The 23,243-nt window shown below is 35.2% G+C and overlaps 1 protein-coding gene across 2 annotated transcripts in view; it reads left to right on the forward strand.

Annotated features, from left to right (window-relative positions):
- Positions 1 to 23,243, forward strand: part of DCDC1 (doublecortin domain containing 1) — a 480,273-nt gene that overhangs the window by 249,326 nt on the left and 207,704 nt on the right. For both annotated transcript variants that reach the window (XM_049648784.1, XM_049648790.1), the window contains 5 exons: positions 86 to 249; positions 3,311 to 3,436; positions 6,093 to 6,198; positions 12,884 to 13,018; positions 16,274 to 16,392. In XM_049648784.1, coding sequence (XP_049504741.1) covers positions 86 to 249; positions 3,311 to 3,436; positions 6,093 to 6,198; positions 12,884 to 13,018; positions 16,274 to 16,392 — 650 coding nt within the window. The remainder of the gene's footprint in view (positions 1 to 85; positions 250 to 3,310; positions 3,437 to 6,092; positions 6,199 to 12,883; positions 13,019 to 16,273; positions 16,393 to 23,243) is intronic.

Here is a 23,243-nt window from a genome sequence, read left to right on the forward strand (position 1 = left end):
CTTCTCCTTCTCCTTCTCCTTCTCCTTCTCCTTCTCCTTCTCCTTCTCCTTCTCCTTCTTCTTCATTATTTTCCCCCACCACCAGTTACTTCTCAAGATCCATCAGAGGCTTCAAGGATCTCCCACCAACCCACTAGGACTCAATTTTTCTTCAATCCGGCTTTTTGATGAGCATGGTCAAGAAATTAAGAATCCACTTTTGCTGAAGAATGAACAAAAAATTTGGGTCTCTTACGGTAAAGCATACAGGTAGGAACAAGGTGTTTATTTTCTGTCTGTCCTCAATCTTTCCAGGGGCAAGCTAATTTAAAAGGGGAGTTGAGAAGCCAAGTACTACCCTTTGTAAATTTTTTTTTTGAAATTCTGCATTCCAATAAAATTTCCGGGGTGTTTTTTGTGAGACAGTATTGTTTGTGAGATATGACATCTCTCTCTCTCTCTCTCTCCTTCTCTCTCTCTCCCTCTCTCTCTCTCTCTCTCTGACTTTCTGTCTTAATGCCTTGTCATAGTTCTTGAAGTCTGCCTGTCAGCACAGCAAGCGGGATTTGTTCATGTCTGAGTAGTCACCTTAATGATAGCAGATGGAAACGCCACGGGGGGCCCAAGCCCATCACACTGTCATTGTCGCACACTGCCCTGACCTGCTTCCACTCCTCTATTTTTTTGTCCCTTTTTAAAGGAGAAATGGATGGTAATTGAAAAGGATCTTAAGCAAGATTTATGAAGCTGTGGACAACATGATTCCCCACTATCTCTCTATGTTTTCACAAATAAAGTCTTAACCTTTTAAGCACCAATGACAGGACAGCTAAAGATAAATTGGTAAAGCTTGTAAGCCCTATCCTATCAAAGTTATATTCCTCAAAAGCGCCTTACATTATCCCACAATAATTACTGGTTATTGCTGAGCATTGTGTAAATTTTTGTAGATTGGTAAATTCCTGCATAAAATTATCTGTGTTTCTGGAAAAAGAAAAAGGCTGCAGTCTACAGGCACTGATGAGCTGGGCTGTTGTGTGGAATATCTTAGAAATTTATGCATATTTTGACAGGACACATCCAGATGAACTCTGAAACTGCTTGTCAGGGAACTTAAACACACTTTTCTGCCTATTTAAAAAAATTTTAAGCCTTTACTTATTTGAATAAGGGAAATAGAGGAAAATAATTTTTCCTATCAGGTGTAATTGATCATATATTAATTATAATAACAATAGCGTAGACAGACTAGGAGCTGATTGGGTTTGCTATATATTCTAATAGTCAAAATTGCAAATACTGAAATAAATCTACCCAGAAATTCATGAAGGTTTTGGAAGAAGTTGGTTGCATTAGTTGTGGGTAGCATATTATAAAATTCTATTTCTTCTCTCCTAGTAGAGTAAAATTAAAATGCTTAATAATTTCTTATGCTGTGTAGTGTATAGAATTAAAAATATAAGTAAGGAATGATGTTTTCTTCCATAGACAGATTTCAAAATATAATTTAATTACACATTAGAATTGTTTTTTACAATGATAGAACAGTGATGAATTTTATAGTGTCCAGGATTCTTGAATAATTTACCAAGCTCTTCCAATGACAAGGAAAGGCTTTACTAAAATGTATGTCTAATAATTTCTTCTTAAGTAGTATTATTAAACTGAAAACAATGACTAATTGTGGTGTTTTTAATGATGTTTGTTATTTTAATAAGATCAACCAGCACACTTGTTCTTGGTTAACTGAATCATATTTTTAGAATAACTAGTAAAATTCTAAGTATCTAGAATACCCTAAAATCACCTGAGGATGGTAGCTGGAAGAACTCATAAGTATATATTTGTTTATATGTCATTGTTATTTTAATAGGATAATATTTTTTTCTGGTTTTGATCCCAATATAAAGCACTAGGGAACAATTGTAGCATTTTGCTACTATTGGAATTTCTAAAATTTATGTCTAAAAGTTATTTCCTAGATCTAGTTTGAAATATATTAAGACAATGTGCAATATATACTAAGTAAATGAAATTCATTTTTAGACAGTAATTCTAATATGTCTAATATATGTTGATATGTGGAGTTAGTTTGCTGATTTATAAAAAGATGATTTTGCCAGTATCTGCTTTTATTTTGAGTCTTGTAATTATTTTTTTCTCCCAATTTTTATTTTGGACAAGATGCAGTCTACAGAAAACTTGAAAAATAATACAATGAATACATATATATCCTTCACCTGGGTTCACGAGTTTAAAAAGTTGCCACATTAGTTTTAACCTTTTATATCTCCCTTCTCTCTCTTTTGAGAGGTTTGAGATTATTTCCAGACAACCATTAAAGTTTCACTCATAAATGCTCCCAGTCATGTAACTGAAGAATAATACAATGTTCTTTTATGTCACCACATAGTAATAACTAGCACAGTCAGCAATTATGTAATTCATCTAATATGCAATCTATGTTTAATCTATCCAAAATGTGCTTTAGAGTTTTTTGTGGTCCAGGATCCCAATAAGATTCATGCATAGCATCTAGTTATTTTCTCTAGTTCTCTTTAATCTAGAATATTCTCTCACCTTTGTTTTGCTTTTCATGACATTGAATTTTTTTTTTTTTTGAAGAGTTCAGGCACTATTCTTGTAGGATGTCCCACATTCTGGATTTATCTGCATGTTTTCTCACGATTAGATTCAATTTAAAAATTTTTGACAACCCTACACAGGTGATGCGGTTGAGTCCTATAATTATGAAGTTAAATATCAAGTCTTTGTCACCAATTGAGACAAAAATGGCTCATGGATGACATAATGCCAGTTGCCATTGTTTTTATTTGAGACGTTTCTCATTTGATTTTAATTCTCTTATAATTAAATTACTCTAAAACAAAATAACTAACAGTATGTAATATGAAAAATGAAATCAGCCTAGCATTTAGTGTGCTTATAAAAAATAGTAGTTCATAGCCAAATATTAAGAATTCATTTAATTATCTTCTCCAGAGAATATTAATGGTGTGTTGCATTGTGTGAACGATAATTGCTTGTTTTTCTCAACTAAATACTTTGCTTTTATTATTGAAATTATTTTTAAAAATTACATGTGTTGCAACTGTCCTTGACATATTATCAATCAGCCAAATAAACTAAAATGTGCATTTCAAGTATCAGCATAAGATATCAACTGTAGTGCTTTATAATAGGAAATTCACTTTTCTGGACTTTATTACTCACTGATATTATAGGTTTTATTGTTTACTTGTGCTCAGATTTCAGTGTTTGTATACTTTTGCAGATCACTTTGATGGTTTTTTTTTTTTCCATTTTTCAGATCTCCACTAAACCCTGTTTTGAGTCTGACCTTTGACCAGGTGACTGCATTTGACAGAGATGGCATTACAGTTGCATATAAAACCTTCTTGGATCCTAATGCTGTTCTGCTACCTGGATGTGACAAGTAAATTAACATGTGCTTGGTTAAAGTAATCTGTATTACCTAATTCAGATTTCCCAGAGTGAGAGATTGAAACACTGAAAGACGTTCTCTAATTGTCTTAATAAGCAATTGTGTATTTTTTGGACTTATTTCATGATGTAATGAGCTCACATCTAAAAAGACTTATCTCTAACTTTTATTAAGTTTTAAAAAACCATATGAAGCAATGAGCGGACTATAGTTTCTGCTTTGCAGAGGTAACAATTTTATTTGAAATGTAAAAACTGTTTTTAGTGGTTTCTAAATTAAGAGTTTTGAATGGAATCATTAAAATATTAAATAATATGTTTTCTTGTGGGAGTGTTCATATTTAAGCATCTCATTTGATGATGATGAGAACAGAAGCAATTGAGAACAGAAGCAATATGCTAGAGAAATGGTGGGGTGGTGGCAACACAGGAGGTAGAAGATTTGAGCTTCTAGCCCCATCTCTGTTCATGATTGTACATGGGCGGGTGGGTGTCAGCTTCTTATCTATAAATAATAAAACCCAGTATTTACTAAGTGTTGACCACAGTTCTAAATGAATTGGGTAAGGATTTATTTAATCCTCAAAACAATTATTTTAATACCATCATTACCTTATCTCACTATTACTCCATTTTATAGAGACAGAAACTGAGGCACAGAGAGGCAGAGTAATTTGTCCATTCACACATTGGTACATGGTAGAGCCAGGATTCTAAAACAGATTGTCTTTTTTAAGAACTGTGGGCTTGGGGTGGCTCGGTTTGGTGACAGATTCTTGATTTTGGCTCAAGTCATGATCTCATGTTTCATGTGATTGAGCCCCACATTGGGCTCTGTGCTGGTCATGCTGGTATTCTCCCTCCCCCCCCCCCCCCCTTTCTCTGTTCATGCTGTCTCTCAAAATAAATAAATAAACATTAAAAAAAAAAGAACTGAGGGCTTACCCACTGTCTAGCACTGTCCAATAGAACTTGCTATGATGATAGAGGCATATGTTGTAATTATTGAGCACTTAAAATGTCACTAATGTGACTGAATTTTTTATTTTGTTTAAATTATACTGATTAAAAATGTTTAATATTTATTTATTCGTTTTGAGAAGGGAGGGGCAGAGAAAGAGGGGAGAGAGGAGAGCGAGAATACCAAGTGGGCTCCATGCTGTCAGCACAGAGCCTGATGCAGAGCTTGATCCCACAAACCGTGAAATCATGACCTGAGCTGAAACCAAGAGTCCTATGCTTAACTGACTGAGCCACCCAGGTGCCCCTAAATTATACTAATTCTAATTTAAATAGCTATATGATGAGTGGCTATTGTATTTGACACTGATAGTGTGTTAGATTAGGTGATCTCTCTGTAAGGTCCCATCTATATTTTATATTTTGTAATTTAACAAATTATAGTGTCCTTAATATACAGGTGAAAAGGTTATAGAGGGAAAATCCAGAGAACCAGAAGCAGTCTGATGAGGTCACTCGATCCAGCTAGTGTCAACCTACTGCTAAACATGTCTACAAAGATGAATTCTTTGGTCTTCTTTGGTTGTTTAAACAATTCTATCCCCCAGTGACTGCCTGCACTTTCCAGGCAAGATTAGAATCTGTTTTGTTTTCTTTTTCTTTATAGATAGAAAATAACATATCAGCATTTCTTTTTATAAGCATTTCCATTTATAAGAAGATTTATTTCTTGTGCCACAATCTTTCCCCAAGCTACTAAATTTGCCCAGACCCTTTCCCTTCAAGTTTTAGCAAGGAGTTTAATTTTTAATTCATGTATTCCTTCTTAATTTCCCTTCCCTGGGTGCAATGAGTACTGTTGTATTGAGTGGTTTTTAAGTTAGATCTAGGTCACTAAGCATAACAATATGAAACTGCCCTTACTGAAAGCAAACTTATTTGAAGACAATTTACATAATTTTTGGATTCCATTTGAATTTTCTTTCTATACTCTAATGTGCATTATTTGAAATCTTAATAATCATACTCTAATTTATAGTTCTCAGGGTATTGGAAAAAATACTATTAACAGCCCCAGAACTGGTTTCTGTTGAATAACATGCTATGTGATGTATCTTAACATATCAGTGTTGAGCCTGATAATTTTCTTTAGAATTAGGTTTGGTTTACTTTTAAAATAAGAATGGCTGAAGTTAAGAATGAAACCCAGTTACTCCAGTTTGTGGCTTGTCCATGTGCTCATTAGACTGTGTTGCCTCTTAAGACTGTCTAAAAATTACCAAAATAATATGCTTTACACATCCACGCTAAGTATAAAAAAATCTGTTATTATTCATAGTCCATTGTATTTAGAATAAAATTTAACAGTGAAAATGGTGCCCACTGTGAGCGATTCTGTAAGATTAAAAATCATTTTTTTTATTTCTCTGTTCTATTAATCATTAATTAGGCATGGGATCCCTCAGTATCATAAATAATTGCAAGATACAAACTTTAAGTCTCCCTTTTCCCAGGTATGGATAACAAAACACATTACAAATTTCTGTTTAAAAAGATTATGGACTAAACATTTGTTTTTCTCTCCCCTGTAGAGTATAAGACATATAAGTTATTATACTAGTAGATTAAAGAGTATTGTAATTAAGTACATATTATTTTAACAAAAATAAATATTTTACTTTTCTTAGTTGGGAAGTTTGTGAGGGATTCCCAGTTAATTTCAATGGTACCAGTCAACAGATACCTGATCAATTTGAAAAGGTGGACTTGGAGAACCATTTCCTACAGAACAAGGTCAGAATTATTTATTATACTTAATGAAGGTATTTTATGTAGTGGATTGTCATTTGATACATGGTGACTGAGTGAATTTTGTGAAAGTTTTTGAAAAGTTTCAAGTATTTTACAAATGTTGGGGCATTATTCTCTATTTCCTGTTAATTAAGCACTTTTAAAACTGAACCAATATATAGTATTCCTACTAGAAAAATTTTTACCTGGATTATGTCACTTAAGTACTATTGCTTAGCATATCTTCTTTCTATCTACTGTATTAATAAGTTGGCATTGTTTTAAAAACTTTAAGATGGTAACAAGGATTTTATCTATTTGCTCTGTGGATCAATGTATTTAAGGAATAAGAGTTCTTTGGAAACCCACTCATGACAGTCCAATCCAAAAGGTCTATGTATTAATTTACACTTAGAAATTTCTCATGCCAGTAAAGAATTTTCTTCTCCAACTGAGCTATGAAAGGTGTTTTAACAGATATATTTTTTAGTGTTTTATTTATTGTTTTTGAAAGAGAGAGAGAGAGAGAACGTGAGCAGGGGAGGGTCAGAGAGAGAGGGAAACACAGAATCTGAAGCAGGTTCCGGGTTCTGTGCCAACAGCTCAGAGCCTGATATGGGGCTCGAACCCACAAATCATGAGATCATGACCTGAGCCAGAGTTGAATGCTTAACTGACTGAGCCACCCCGGTACCCCTCCACATTTAATTTTTTACTGCCTGCAAATTTAACTGTGAATAGCCTATGGTTAACTGGAAACCTCACCAATAACATAAAGTCTATAAACACGTATTTTATATATTTTATGCAATATGTACTGTATTATCTCCAGTAAGCTGGAAAAAATAGAATGTTATTAAGAAAATCATAGTGTAAGAGAAAATACATTTACAATACTCTGCTATATCAAAGAACCGCATGTAAGTGGACCCACGCAGTTCAAGTCTGTGTTATTCCAGGGTCAACTGTATTTCTAATCCTGTTAGATTTTGAGCAAATGTAGAACATAAATGCAACTAAGAATTAATGCCTTTTGTATTTTATATTTATCTGATTTATTTACCATAGTTCTGATCCTGTTGGCATTGCTTTTTAGGTTTTTGCTGTGATACTATTTCCTGTTCAAAAAACTTGTATCCCTGGCAGTTGCCTACTGAAATTCCAAATCCTTATCAGGCCTTCATTGATCTCCATGGATCTCCTCTAATCCACCTCTACTCTCAACTTGCCTTCCCAATCTTCTCTTCAATCTTCTCTTCTTGATCTTTGTACCCGAAACTACAGTTAGAGCTAATATATTGTACCCCATAACATGTTTCTCACTTTGGTACTCTTGTACCATGGCGTGTGTTGTTTGCCTCGGATATACGTCCCCCCACCACTACACCATTACCATTCCTTGCTTTTTAAGGCTTTATTCAACTCCCTCTTCTTCCAAGAAGTTTTCTCAGGTCCTCCAGAAAGAATGAACCTCATATTATTGAACTTCCTTTTTGTCCTTAGAGTTGTGTTTTGGTATAGCCATTTGTTTTTATTCCTTTCTCTTACACTAAATTGAGAATTCTTTGGGCACAGACATTATGTCTCACTCATCTTTGTATTTGTGAATTCTAGGACAGATTTTGAATGTAGGGCAGGTGCACAATACATTTTTGATGAATGATTTTTAAAATTTAGCTACATCTATCTTTCAAGGCTCAATATTTGCTAATATGTTCCTCATGTGTTATCCAAGCCTGATTGTTCATTTGTTGTTTTCTGAAAGTACTGCACGATTTCTGTTATTAGGCCCATGTGGATCTCTGGAATTCAACCTCTCTTTCTTTGTCACTACCCACCAGCCTTCTTTAACATCCTTATGCCATTTTCTTTTTTTTTTTTTTTAATTTTTTTTCAACGTTTTTTATTTATTTTTGGGACAGAGAGAGACAGAGCATGAACGGGGAAGGGTCAGAGAGAGAGGGAGACACAGAATCGGAAACAGGCTCCAGGCTCCGAGCCATCAGCCCAGAGCCTGACGCGGGGCTCGAACTCACGGACGGCGAGATCGTGACCTGGCTGAAGTCGGACGCTTAACCGACTGCGCCACCCAGGCGCCCCCTTATGCCATTTTCTAACACAGTGTCTGACATATAGCTGGCATTCTTTAAAGGCTTCCTGAAATTCTGCCTATCATTCTAGTCTTACCTGATTTGTGCCTGTTTCATGAACTCTTTCTTTACTGACCTTCATCTCCATACTAGATATGATGTTTCTGGACTCACATCCTTGTTGCATCCATTCTATGCCACTCATAATGAGTTTGAACTTGATGCTGTTCCTATCAAGCATTTTTTTTGCATGGTTCAAAGTCAACTAGTGCTCCAAGTATGATATGAACACATATCAGGTCACATTGGGGAAGAAAAGGAAGAATGCTAGATTCCACTGAGAATCTAATCAGATCATGAAGGGTCTTAAATTCATTGTTAGAGATTCTGGATATTGTTCTGTAGCAAACAAGGAGCCATTGGAAATATTCAAACACAGGCAAGATCTGATTTAATGTTGTGTTAGGAATAACTCAAGAGGTCCTTTTTTTTTTTATCCTCCCTGCTGGAATAGATCTTTCTCAAGGGCAAAGGGCATCCTGGTCATCCTTGTCATTACTGCAATATCTAGATGTTCAGAGTTAGCTAGATGGAATTGAATTCACTGGTTAATTAACTCATTCAACAGAAACCAGCTCAAATCTGAAAAAAAAAAGAAAAAGAAAAGGATATCAAAGAGCTATCAGAGGAAAAGAACTCAAAGGAAGCTTCTTTTTTTTTTTTTGATTTTATGCCAGTGTAGGACTTGAAAAGATAACTATATTTTATAATGTTGAAAAATGAGAGAATAACAATCCACTTATTTCATCATTATTAACTGTTTTTAATGATTCAGTGAAAAAGAGACAACTCATCTTAAATAAAAGTTTGTACACTATCATATTTTTAGAAGAAGAAATTGGTTTTGAATAAAATTTTAGTCCAACCAAAATAGTAGTATAAGAAAGCAACAATTTGATAAACTGGCTAGTAAAAAAGAAGCTTTCAAAAAAAAATGGCCCTCCCTTAGCTATGAAATCTTACAATCCTTTCAGAAAAGCATCTCCAATTATATACAGAGAGGTGATCAGTGCATTGGAAATAGTAATTTAATAACCTGAAATGGAGCAGTTTTAAAGAGGGATTCTAGCAGAGGTGATAGATATCCATAGGACCTTTTATTGTAGAATCTTGATGCTCATTGTGGTAAAGAAGACACTAAGAGGATTACAACAGGGGTAGAGAGAGGGAGGCAAAAGCCGATATTCTTGATGCATACGTTTTAAAATTGGCTTGAGAAAGAGATACCAGTGCCCAACCCCTCACTGTTCTTTTAAATCTCTTATTGACAAGTAAAACCTTTCCTACAGAGAAAAATTTGGAACATATAATCCCTATTAGTAATGTGGGAGATAGATATAACCCTGACAATTACAACCTGTTGCTCTTTCATCCATTTCAAAAGATTTGGAATCTACCACAAATTGACAGTTTGGCAAATACATCTTTCAACAGTTCTCTATTGTTACCTAAATTGGCAACATTTTTATATTGCTTCAGTTTAAGGGCAATAAAATTGAATATTTCCATGCACTGGATGAGATTTAAACTTCATGGTAGTTAATATAAAAGAAAAAACAAAACATTTCATGAGAGGAATAGTTTTAGTAATACCTGAATGTGGGAAAAAATAGCAGAAAAAATGGACTCCAGTATTTGGCAGGTAATATATTCCGCCAAAATGGAAAGGAAACATATTTTGATCCTAGCCTTTTGGTATAATCAGACTTTAGTAGGACATTAGTGGCAACTTTTGGGGGAAATAGTGAGAACAAGGCCAAATTATGAATTTAGAATTGTGGCGTACTAGTTACAAGTTATAAACTTACAACTTATGAATCAGCAGTCATGGATGCTAACAGAATAAATTATTCTATATGTCACAAGGAGGCTGGGGGAAAAAATGAACATTTTTTTTTACTGTCCTATTTCTTTGCAGAGCAAGTCCTTGAAAAATAATGTTTTCTACAAATAATTGATACTGAGGAAAATACAAAATTTTATTTTTAATTTTGAACTGGTTGCCATTAGAATAAGACAGTGAACTTTAATAAAATCCTGAATCCCTTCCTTATTTTTAGACCAATATTTGGAAGCTATTGGAGGACTGCATATTTACATCTTACATGTTTGATTGCATAATTATGTACTCACTTATATTTTCTGCCTTTAGACTTCTCCAGTTCTTGGCCTTTGAGGTGGGTGTATTGATCAGCTATAGTTTTAGAGAATGAAAACAGTAAGAATGAACATCAGGAACGTGAGGAAAGGGATGTTATAGCATTTCTTATAGTTGTGATTTTAATTTGTGTATCATTTTTTTAATTTGGCCCTAAATTCACTATCAAAAATGAAAAATTTTATAAAATTTCTATGTAGCAAAGAAAACAATTTGTTCAGAATAAAGAGCTTCTCTTTTCAAGAAAAATTTCATTGTCTTACATCTTATTCCTCAGTAGATCTATAAGTAAGACCATAAGTGGTTCTCTTATTATTTTGAATTTTCACAGGAACATTGAAGGCTACTCCACCTTCACTAGTGATTTGGAAAAAGAAAAGTAAACAAGAAGTTTTAATTGGCCCAGAAAATGCATGCATCATTTCTTAAATCACTGGCAGCTTCCATATCAGCACAGTTTATTCAGACAACCAAAATGATAATGGTCATTTAGAGGGAGATACATCTATCTATCTATCTGTCTATCTGTCTATCTATGGCAAGAGAGACAGAGATTCAAAACAAAGAAGCGGTTTCCTAATGACCTATGTGATGGTATGTATTTAGAAAACAGTCTCAACATAAATGCTGGTATATGCATACGTGTGTATGTGCAAGCACACACAGGTATACCATGTTGCAGGTTGTCAGAGCACTTTTATGAATTGCAGTTTTCAGTTTTTATTTTCCCCACCTTCATAAATGTCCGGTCTAAAGCTAAACTATCCAATTAAACTAAAAAGAGAAAAGAAGGCGAAGTCACAAATTGAAATTTAATGGCCATTGTCAATTTTAAACGTATCAGAACCCCACTCTTGGCAAGATTTTTTTCTTTTAATAACAGGCAATGAAGCTGAGTGAGTGGGTCTGGCTGTGTCTGGTCTATGTAGAATCACTTGGGAACTGTCCAGCAAAATATCTCTCGAAGAACAGCATGGTGTTAATACTAGGTGCCAACCCAAGACAGACACAAAGGACCCCTTCGCTCTTCACCAATAAGCCAACTGTTAAAAGATTAAACCATGTTGTGGAGATAACAAGAATTTAGGCGCTGGCAGCAGGTGCTGTACAAAGAAGCAGTTGGCAGTACGGTTCTTCTGTCTGACTAATTCCAGTCAAAACAATCTTCTTCCCAGTTGCAGAGGAGAGTTTGGAGTGTGATGGCAACTTGGAGTTAGGAGGTTGAGTAAGAGTGCTACTTTAAATGCTGAGTCCTGTGGCGGGTGGATTAGTAGAATATAGTTTATCATTGTTCAGAAACTGTGGGGGATTCCCCTCCAGAATCCAGCCATTACTGGCTAACTGGGGAATACACAATCAAAGAGCTGCAAGTCAAATCTGGTTACGTCGTGTGGTTGCTGTATTTTTAAAATTTTATTTTCACTTATGGGACTCAGAAGACATTTTATTCTCTTGAGGAGTAACTATCTTCCATTATAGAATAATTGTCCAATATATTAGCTATACCCTTTTGCTATCGCCTGATTGCATTTGTAAATATTACCTTTTAAATTATCATTTAATTTTTGTATTTTTAAGAATCAGTTGCTACTCAACAAATATCTGGTATTAGCACAGATTTAGAATATGCTTTCTAGTATTAGAAAATAACTTAAATTGTTATTGAAGCACCATCATTTATTTGGCTTAAAGCAAAACTGACATATTCCCATAATCCTATACAAACAAATATTGGTACTTAAAAATTTAGCATGATTACTCAGGAAAAGTGATCATATAAGTTAGTGGAAAGTTTACTAAATATTTAGTGATATACAGGTGATGTGAATGTCTATTAATTTTACAATCAAGTCTGGGTGAGAAACGCTAGAAGGTATACCATATGTTTGATGTATGTAATCTGATAACAAATATGGGAAGCACAGATACTGTGTGTTACCAGTTGGTCCCCTCCTATCCATCCTCACAACTATCACTAAATTCTCAACTCATATCCCTTTATTCTAAGGAAATTGTGGAGCCTTTTAACTGCTCTCCTTTGATGTCCCCATTCTGCAATCCATTGTTTCTGCCTCTGTGTGTGTGTGTGTGTGTGTGTGTGTGTGTGTGTTATTGACTCTTCTGTTACAAGTTTCTCTAGGGCAGGAAAAATACTGTATCATATCCCACACCACACAGTCTAGTGCCTTGCATATCAGAGCTGATGCACAACAAATATTAATTGAATTGAATTAAATGGAATTGAGCACTATTGTTTCCAAAGAGACCTTCTCAATCAGAAACATAATGTCTTAGGATAACCCATTTTGGGTGAGTGTGTTGAAGAGGGTGAACTTTCAGACTGTGAGTTTAACAATGCATACTTCTTTTCATGGTATAGGCGGATCCCAATATCGTCCTTCATGCCTCTGTTTCCATCAGAAAGCAGAGCTCCTCAAGCAGGGAAGTAAGCAGTGGAAGTCAGATGGCTCCATCAACCCTGTGGCCTGCAGCTAGTGTTTGGCTAATCACGAAGGTACCCAAAAGTGTCTGCTCTCGCTGAGTGACTTCCCATGCTCCCTGATCACAGTGCGTCTCTAGATCCTGGTGCCTTCATGCACATAAGCATGCAAGTGAAAGCATGATAAATTGTTGACTGTTATGAATGCTACCTCTCTGCCCTTGGTGTGTCTGGTGCAGAGGGCTTCTGTAGATCCCCATGTGGGCATTCAATCCACTTTCAGATGTGGTGGTTAGTTCATGTGCAGAGTGTATTTAAACTCAGCTTAGAGCTTATGTATAGTCCACAGACTCACCATTTTTATGAGATTTGTGTGATATCATTTAGTTCCACTCCATCTACATTGCTGAGCTTCATGGAGCCTGGTGGATTAGCACTGTATAATGATAGTGTATGATCTTCATAAGGATAATTTTAAGAGAAATCCCTGAGTATAAAATGTGAACAATGACTAGCACATTTTATACCTATGTATTGACACTATTTAATTTTTTAACTTTACTATTACTGGATCTGATTTAAATTGAGAACATGTAACTGCCCTCTCCTCTCCTCTTACTATTGAAATATGTTTTGTAATTGCCATCAAATATTTATGCCCATAAAGAGATGGTGCAGCTTTTATCTACCCTTCTTTTGTCTTCTTTTGCCCCCTCACTATAGATTATTTTGGCCTTTTCTTAGCACTTCTATGGGTGCAGAGTCACTCAGGCAAGCCTGCTGGTACTGTGTTGGAGTCGGGGGGGGGGGGATTGAAACAATTTTCTCAAATGAAATTTGGGATTGCTCTTAATGTTAATTTTTGATTCTCTGAGACCTAAAAACAAATGTATAGAGCAATTAAGATACAAAGGAACCAAGAAATATTCATTTCATATCAAGGCAGAATGAGATTAGATGAGATATTTCCTCAATCTACTTCCAACTTGGAAACCCCTTTTTAAGTTGTATTTTGCTTCAGGTTTAATAACAATATTTGCCATTTTGTTAAACATCTGCTATATGTTAGGCATCTTCTATGTATCTATTATCTTATTTAATCTCATACATTATACAGCTGAATAAACTAAGACTAGTAAGTAGCAGAGGAAAGATTCTTGGTCTGTCTGACTTCAAAACGTATGCCTTTTTACTGTAATAGAGAATGGTGCTCTATATTTGATCAATTTATGGAAGTGTTTTGGTTGCCACTGAACACTTGTGTGACCTCAGGTAAGTCACAACTGTATATGGGCTTCAGTCTTATCTGAAAAGAGTTTGACCAGTTGATATGGAAAGTTCTTTTCTAGACCTCAGATTCTGTAATTCCATGGTATCTGTTTATAGAATTTTATGATAGCAAAAAACCTGTACTTGTCTAAAATTTCATCAAAAATAATTGAAATGCTTACTAAAAAGAGTATGGATTTTGGAGTTAGATAGATTGGAATTAGAATCCTTTTTATTCTTGAGACCTTGAGAAAGTTACTTAGCTGCACGGAACCACTGTTTCCTTCTCTATAAAATAGTCTTATCTATCTTGCACAGTTGCTATGATGATTAATAAGAAAGCATGTGTGAAGTTCAAGCGTAGTGTCTGGTATACAGAAAGTGCTTAACAAATGTTTCTTTATCCCCATCCAAAGCAGGTTTCTTTCAATATAGACAAACATGTTCAAATGAGGATTCAATCCAGTGCTTACTAAAACCAAAATTTTAAAGAATACTTTTCCCAAGTTATCTGTTTTTTGTTTTTTTTTTACCACACAGCAAAACCATGAGAAATAAAAGTTACATGCTAAATATAAAACAAGTTTGAAAATCTTTTTAGATTGCATGGTCTTTCCCTTTTTCCAAAATATGTATTTTTACCTGTTAGGATAGACAATTTTGCATGCCAGAAACCCTTAGTGGTTGTCACTCATTTAAAATGTGTTGTTGATGTCGCTCCTCATCAGGGAAATACAAATCAAAACCACACTGAGATATCACCTCACACCAGTCAGAGTGGCCAAAATGAACAAATCAGGAGACTATAGATGCTGGAGAGGATGTGGAGAAATGGGAACCCTCTTGCACTGTTGGTGGGAATGCAAACTGGTGCAGCCGCTCTGGAAAACAGTGTGGAGGTTCCTCAAAAAATTACAAGTAGATCTACCCTATGACCCAGCAATAGCACTGCTAGGAATTTATCCAAGGGATACAGGAGTACTGATGCATAGGGGCACTTCTACCCCAATGTTTATAGCAGCACTCTCAACAATAGCCAAATTATGGAAAGAGCCTAAATGTCCATCAACTGATGAGTGGATAAAGAAATTGTGGTTTATATACACAATGGAGTACTACGTGGCAATGAGAAAGAATGAAATATGACCCTTTGTAGCAATGTGGGTGGAACTGGAGAGTGTGATGCTAAGTGAAATAAGCCATACAGAGAAAGACAGATACCATATGTTTTCACTCCTATGTGGATCCTGAGAAACTTAACAGAAACCCATGGGGGAGGGGAAGGAAAAAAAAAAGAAGTTAGAGTGGGAGAGAGCCAAAGCATAAGAGACTCTTAAAAACTGAGAACAAACTGAGGGTTGATGGGGGGGTGGGAGGGAGGGGAGAGTGGGTGATGGGTATTGAGGAGGGCACCTTTTGGGATGAGCACTGGGTGTTGTATAGAAACCAATTTGACAATAAATTTCATATATTGAAAAAAAATGAAATAAAATGTGTTGTTGATTCTCAAATCAGAAAATTGTCAAATGGCCATTTAAACAATATTCTTAATTTCCTATTCAGAGTATCTTAACATTTAAAGCAAAAGTAGTTCACAAACCACCTAAAAATGTTTAACCCATGGTATTTAGACCCAGAGTAAAACTTTAAATTCATACAAAGGTTAAGGATTTGTTTCAATCTTTTCAGTTCACTGCTCTTTTTTTTTCTGTGCATACATATTTCACATAAGCTCTGTAGTCATAACTATAACAAGTGACACATGATGGACCCCAAATTGCTGCCCTGTGAAATATGCACAGAAAAAAAGGACAAATGAAGATATCAAGGTCTGTTTTATTTTGCGCTGAACTGTAAAATGCCACCCTTGTTGGACAGAAGATCACTGATTCTGAGCAGGGCTCGCTGACTGCTAACTTGTGGGTAGTGTTTCACTTTCAGCAACTGTTAATATCCGGGCTTATCCAGGCATAATGACCTCACTAGTTGTGACACATTGTTGAATTTTCTGGTTCTTTTAACTTATTTAGACCTTTCTCCCCCCTTTCTATTCATTGGAAGACTGGAATGATCCTGAGCCGGGCGATAACACAGGGCTGCCTGGCTATTGGTCACCCAATCAGAGTCAAGCCTGCTGAGGGAACATCACTAGAAGGGTACAAATTAATCCTACAGAAAAGGTAATGCTTATGAGCTATTTGGCTCAAAATAATGAATGTTAATTTCAAGATTTCTGAGCAGTCAAATCATGATGCCTTCCAGCTTAGATGGAATATTCATTAGGTGTTTAAATTTGTGTTCATAATATCAATATTAATTTCCTATGTAAAATAAGCTTGCAAATGTATGTTACTTAGTTTGGTAGCATTTCTTAGGTATTTTCAAAAACGAAATGTTGGCGTTCAACATGTATCCATGTTGTAGACAAGCTGCCGCTCTACTCTATAATTATTGGAACTCATTTCTTTATATCCATATTGGTTGTTAATTTAAATATTTAATGTTCTGTGTGTATTCTTAACCTTTTCTAAATCTTCAGAATATGAAATATTGAACTGTGAAAGAAAATTGAGGAGACAGAAATTGCTGATTTGTAAGGCCTCAAGTCTCCTTTTTGTTTGTTTTTGCTGACTTGGGAAAGTAAAAATCAAAATGAAAACAGATTTAGAAAAAATTAGGAATGAGGAACCAACAGTATAGAAATATTATTTCCTAGAAACTTTTTTTTTCTTGCTCATTTGTCTTTCAGTTTCACCTAGAATTGACAAAAACAAGTCCTACTGTGCTTCAGGACTTAGAAAACTATTATCCAACTACTTTTGGGTGGATAAAATGTGCTTTGGGCTGAAACCAGAACTGGGATACTTAGGCACCAAAGACACCAACCCAACCACAAATAAGAAGGGATATTTTCTTTAATAAACAGAGCAGATTGTCCAGAAGGTTATTAGAATATCACATAAAAGCTAAGTGTTATGTGGTCTACAGGGTCAGATTCCCTGGTGTAAATCTTAGCTTACCTCTTATTCTAACAACAACAAATTCTGAACCAGACACTATTCTAATTCCTTTATATTTTATTGTCACATTTAATCCTAATTACAACTGGATAAGGTAGCTATCATTGTTATTATTATTACAGATGAGGAAAATGAAGTACAGAGTAGTTAATCAGTTACTCAAGGTCATGCCTACTAACTGGTTGGAGAAGAATGCAAACTCAGGCAGTCAGACACTATAACCCACTCTTAGCCACAAGGTGACACTGTGTATAGGTCAAAACCCAATCAAGAAATTGCTAATGAGTGCCATTTGTGGTAGTAAATACCTCAGTGGAGGAGTAGGTAATATTAATTAAGAAACCTAGGCAGAAGGGAGACAGAGACAGTATGCTGGCAACATAGCATCATAGCCAACTAGCTGTGCTATTAGGGTGCTAAACATATGGTTTCTAAGGAGGGTCACACGAGCCCAAAGCAATTCCAAATTTGATGTGGTGTTGTATGTGAAGTGGATAACAAGATTTCTGGGGCAGAATCAGTGCTGTAAACTGGAGACAAACCAAGAATCATCTTCTAGTGATAATGACAAGTCCAAACCACTGACCATGGAACCAGAGATGCTTCAGCTGACATTGTCCACCGTTATAATAAAGTCAATCAATTGTAACTGCCCCAGAAATGACATAAAATATAGAATTAATGCACATGACATTAAAACAGTTGTTATAATTGTATTCCATATATTCAAGAAGCTAAAGAAAAGATGGAACATGTTAAATATAGACTTGGAAGATGGAAAAAGACTCAAATCAAATTTCTAGAGATGAAAACTGCAGTATATGAAATGAAAAATATGCTGTGACTAGTGGAAGATTAGACATTGTTGAAGAATATATTAGTGATCTTGAGCAGATAGCAATACAAACTATTTACAATGAAAGCCAGAAAGAAAAAAAATTAGGTATAATTTATTGTCAAGTTAGCTAACATACAGTGTATACAGCTAACATACAGGTTCTTTTGGCTTCAGGAGTAGATTCCTGTGATTCATCACTTGCATAAAATACCCAGTTGCATAAAATACCCAATTGCATAAAACACCCAAATACTTGTTGGCTCATCCCAACAAGTGCTCTCCTCAATGCCCGTCACCCATTCCCCCCCATCAACCCTCAGTTTGTTCTCTGTATTTAAGTGTCTCTTATGGTTTGCCTTCCTCTCTGTTTGTAACTTTTTTTTTTCTTCCCTCATGGTCTTCTGTTAAGTTTCTAAAATTCCACATATGAGTGAAAGCATATGATATCTGTCTTTCTCTGACTGGCTTATTTCACTTAGCATAATACCCTCCTGTTCCATCCATGTTGTTGCAAATGGCAAGATTTCATTCTTTTTGATTGCTGAGTGATACTCCATTGTATGTATGTGTGTGTGTATGTATATATATGTGTGTGTGTGTGTATATATATATATATATATACACACACACCTTGTATAGTATATATTTTGGGCTCTTTCCATAATTTGGCTATGGTTGGTAGTGCTGCTATAAACATTGGGGTACATGTGCCCCTATGAATCAGCACTCCTGTATCCTTTGGATAAATTCCTAGTAGTGCTATTGCTGGATTGTGGGGTAATTCTATTTTTAATTTTTTGAAGAATCTACACATTGTTTTCCAGAGTAGCTGCACCAGTTTGCATTCCCACCAACAGTGCAAGAGGGTTCCCCTTACTCCACATCCTTACCAACATCTGTTGTTTCCTGAGTTGTTACTCTGACTGGTGTGAGGTGGTTATCTCAGTGTGGTTTTGATTTGTATTTCCCTTATCATGAGCAATGTTCAGCATCTTCTCATGTGTCTGTTAGCCATTGGCTGTCTTCTTTCGGAAAGTGTCTATTTATTTCTTCTGCCCATTTCTTCACTGGATTATTTATTTTTCTTGGGTGTTGATTTTGATAAGCTCTTTATAGATTTTTGATACTAACCCTTTATATGATATGTCATTTGCAAATATCTTCTCCCATTTTTGTTGGTTGCCTTTTAGTTTGTCGATTGTTTCCTTTGCTGCACAGGAGCTTTTTATATTGATGAGGTCCCAATGGTTCATTTTTGCTTTTATTTCCCTTGCCTTCAGAGACGTGTCAAGTAAGAAGTTGCCATGGCCAAGGTCAAAGAGGTTGTTGCCTATTTTCTCAGAGAACAGTCTATCAGTAAGATATGAGAAATTTTATAATGCCTGTTTTGTGAGTAATCAGAGTCTCTGAAGGAAGACACAGGAACAAACAAATATTGGAAGAAATGATAGCTGAAAAATTTCCAAATTTTGTGAAAACTATAACCCACAGATCCAAGAAATTCAAAAACTTCCAAGCACAAGAAACATGAGGAAAAAAACCAAGTTGTCCACTCTGCTCTATTCAGCATTGCATTGGAACTTTTAGCCAGTATAACAAGAAAAGGAAAAGAAATAAAAGACATCTAGATATGAACTGAAGAAGTTAAACTATCTTTATTTTCAGATAACATGATTGCTATGTAGAAAATCCTATGAAATATACAAGAAGTTTCTAGAACTAATAAATGAGTTTAGCAAGTTTGAGGACTTGAGATCAATATACATATATTGGTTGTATTCTTATATACTGGCAACAAGCAATTTTGGAAATTAAAATTTAAAAACACCATTTACAGTAACATCAAAGGTATGACATATTTAAGGATAAATCAGACAAAATATGTGTATGACTTCTGCACTGAAAACTACAAAACATTGCTAAATGAAATTAAAAAACTAAATAGATGCTAGGATATACTGTGTTCATAGATTAGAAGACTCAATATCATCATGATGTCCATTCTCCTCCATATATTTGTTATTTGTTTTTAATGTTTATTTATTTTTGAGAGAGAGAAAGTGCCTGCATGGGGGAGGGGGAGGAGCAGAGAGATGAGGAGGGGCAGAGAGAGAGAGGGGAACAGGGGATGTGAAGGGGGCTCTGCGCTGATAGCAGAGAACCCCATGTGGTGCTTGAACCCATGGACCAAGAGATATGGCTGAACTGAAGTCAGACACCTAAACACCTGAGACACCCAGGGGCCCTTCTCCTCCATATATTTAAATGCAATCTCAATCAAAACCCTGGCAGGTTTTTTTAATAGAAATTATCAAGTTGATTTAAAAATTCATACAGAAATGCAAAGGATCTAAAATAGGCAAAATAATTTTGTTAAAGAAGAACAAAGCTGGAAGAACTATTTTGCCTGGCCTCAGGCTAATTATAAAACTATAGTTATTAAAAGAGTGTGCTATTGGCACCAAAGTAGACCATTACATTGATGAAACAGAATAGAGTATCCCTAAATAGATTGACACATATATGATCAATTGATTTTTGATGAAAGTGGGAGATTCACTGGAGAAAGAATGTTTTTGACAAACGGTGGTGGAACAATTGAATATACATATGCAAAAGATAAAAATAAAAAATAACTTGATCCATGCCTCTCCCACCATATATATATATAGTAATTAACTCAACATGGATCATAGACGTAAATATAAAACCTTAAAACTATACATATTGTAGATGAAGATAGAAGAAAATGTTTATGATCTTGTATTAGTCAAAACTTTCTTAGACATGACTCCAAAAGCATGATCCACAAGGATATAAATTGATAAATTGGACTCCCTTAAAATTAAGAATTTCTGCTCTTTGAAAGATACTGTTAAAATATTGACAAGACAGGCTACACACAAAGAAAAATATATTTGCAAATAATGTATATTTGCAGAATACACACACAACTCAAGAAAACATGGGAAGATAAATGATTTGGACAAATGCTTTAACAAGTAAGAGATACAGTTGGCCTATGAAAAGTTGTTAATCATTATTTGAATGCAAGATTAACCTACAATGAAGTACCACTAAATATACAGTAGAATGTCTAATGTTTAAAAGACTGACCATACCAAGTGTTGGGAAGATGTGAAGCAACTACAATACTCATACCTACTTGGCAGAAATATAAAATGGTTGTCATTTTAGAAGAGTTGCTACTTTCCTCAAATATATACATATATACATGTTCATATGCAGATATATACATGTTTCAGGTATAAACATATATCTACCTTATTGCCAAGCCATTCCACTCTGGAAATTCAATCAAGAGAAATGAAAGTAGATATCCTTTCAAAGAACTTGTACATGAATGTTCACAGCAGCTTTATTTCTAAAGCCAGAAGTGAAAACTGGAAACAACCCAAGTGTACATCCATAAGTGAATAGATAAATAAATTGTGGCATATCTATATGATAAAATATTACTTAACAATAAAAAGGAACCAACTCTTGATACATGCATCAGTGAATATCAAAGTAATTATATTGAGGGGGAGGAGCGAAATCATGAAGGGAGAGTATATTGCTTCATTCCATTTATGTAAAATTTTAGGAAATGGTAACTAATCTAGAAAGTAGAATAGTGCTTGCCTGGAGATAGGAAGGTGGGGAGGGGTAGGAGAATGAGATTAAAAAGGGGCACAAGGAAACTTTGGGGGTGATTTTTGGGGGAGAGATGGACATGGGTATGTTCATTGTCCTGATTGTTGTGATGTTTTAATAGGTATGTACATGTTTCAAAACTTGTGAAATTTTACACTTCAAATATGTGCCCGTTAGTTGTGCAATATTTTACAATATTGTATGTCAGTTATTTCTCAGAAAAGCTGTTTTTTAAAAGTACAAAAAGACAAACTAGGGAACAAACAAAAAAAGCAAAATGGTGGGTAAAGAATGACTAAGTGCTTCCTTTAGAAGGAAATGGTGAGGGAAGACCACTCTCAGTGGAAGAATTTATCAGTGGTCTCAGTCAAAATGGTACGTGTTTGGAAAGGTTATATATAGCTTGAAGAACATGCTATTCATGCCCAGAGGTTTCCCTGGGCTTATTGGATACTGAAATTAGTGCTGATCTGGCCTTACCCCACTGAGGTTTACTTCCTACTCTGGCCAGGATGTCACAGAATTGAGTAAGACTGAAGCCACAAACTTGATATCCTCGTTGCCTATAGAGAAGAGAGCTTGAGTGAGAAAAGAGATAATAATTTTAAAAAATTGTATTACGTTTAACTTGAAAAAAATCTCTAGGGCACCTGGGTGGCTCAGTCTATTGAGTGTCCCACTTCAGCTCAGGTCATGATCTTGGGGTTCGTGAGTTCGAGTCCCACGTCAGGCTCTGTGCTGACAGCTCAGAGCTTGGAACCTGCTTTGGATTTTGTGTCTCCCTCTCTCTCTGCCCCTTCCCTGCTCATACTCTGTCTGTCTCTCTCAAAAATAAATAAACATTAAACAAAATTTAAATCTCCACTTACAATAAAAGATTTGGTTTAATTCAGGAAGGAAGGAAAGAAGAGAGAGGGAGAGAAGGAGAAAGGCAGGATGGGCAGGAGTAGGGGGAGAAGGGAGAATTCCTATGCAAATGAAGATTATTTCACTTTATATTAATGCAACCTGATTTTTATCTGAGAAGCAAAATCTATTGCAAAATGGAAGCAAATAGTAGAAAATTTGGAAAACCAGAAGTTCTCACTAACTGTGAAGCTATATTTTGTTTTTTAGAAAGCAGAGGGACCAAGATTTTTAGTGTTTACCTCACCTCTGATACTTTCAAGTATATTTCTCTTTTCCAGAGTATCTGAAGTGCCTGTGTGGCTTATTATTTTTTTTAAACACAACCATATTTTATTTTAAATAATGTAAATATCCTCATACAACTTCTAGAGACAATTTTTTTTTCCTTTTCTCCTAAGTAGTATAATATGATCTTAACAAAAGCTATGAGTCAAGATACAGTCTTTCAAGTAAAAAAATCATAGAACTAGCACTAAAAGTAGCAACCTGACAATTCATAGAGAATATTGTAAACATATCATGCCTCATTAGGTCGGTTATGTCTCATTTGGTGTCGCTCGTCTTATTCTTATTCAATATAACAAGTGCTTGCAATATTGTATTTAAT

Source organism: Panthera uncia, chromosome D1 (assembly GCF_023721935.1).
Source record: "Panthera uncia isolate 11264 chromosome D1, Puncia_PCG_1.0, whole genome shotgun sequence".
NCBI lineage: Eukaryota > Metazoa > Chordata > Mammalia > Carnivora > Felidae > Panthera > Panthera uncia.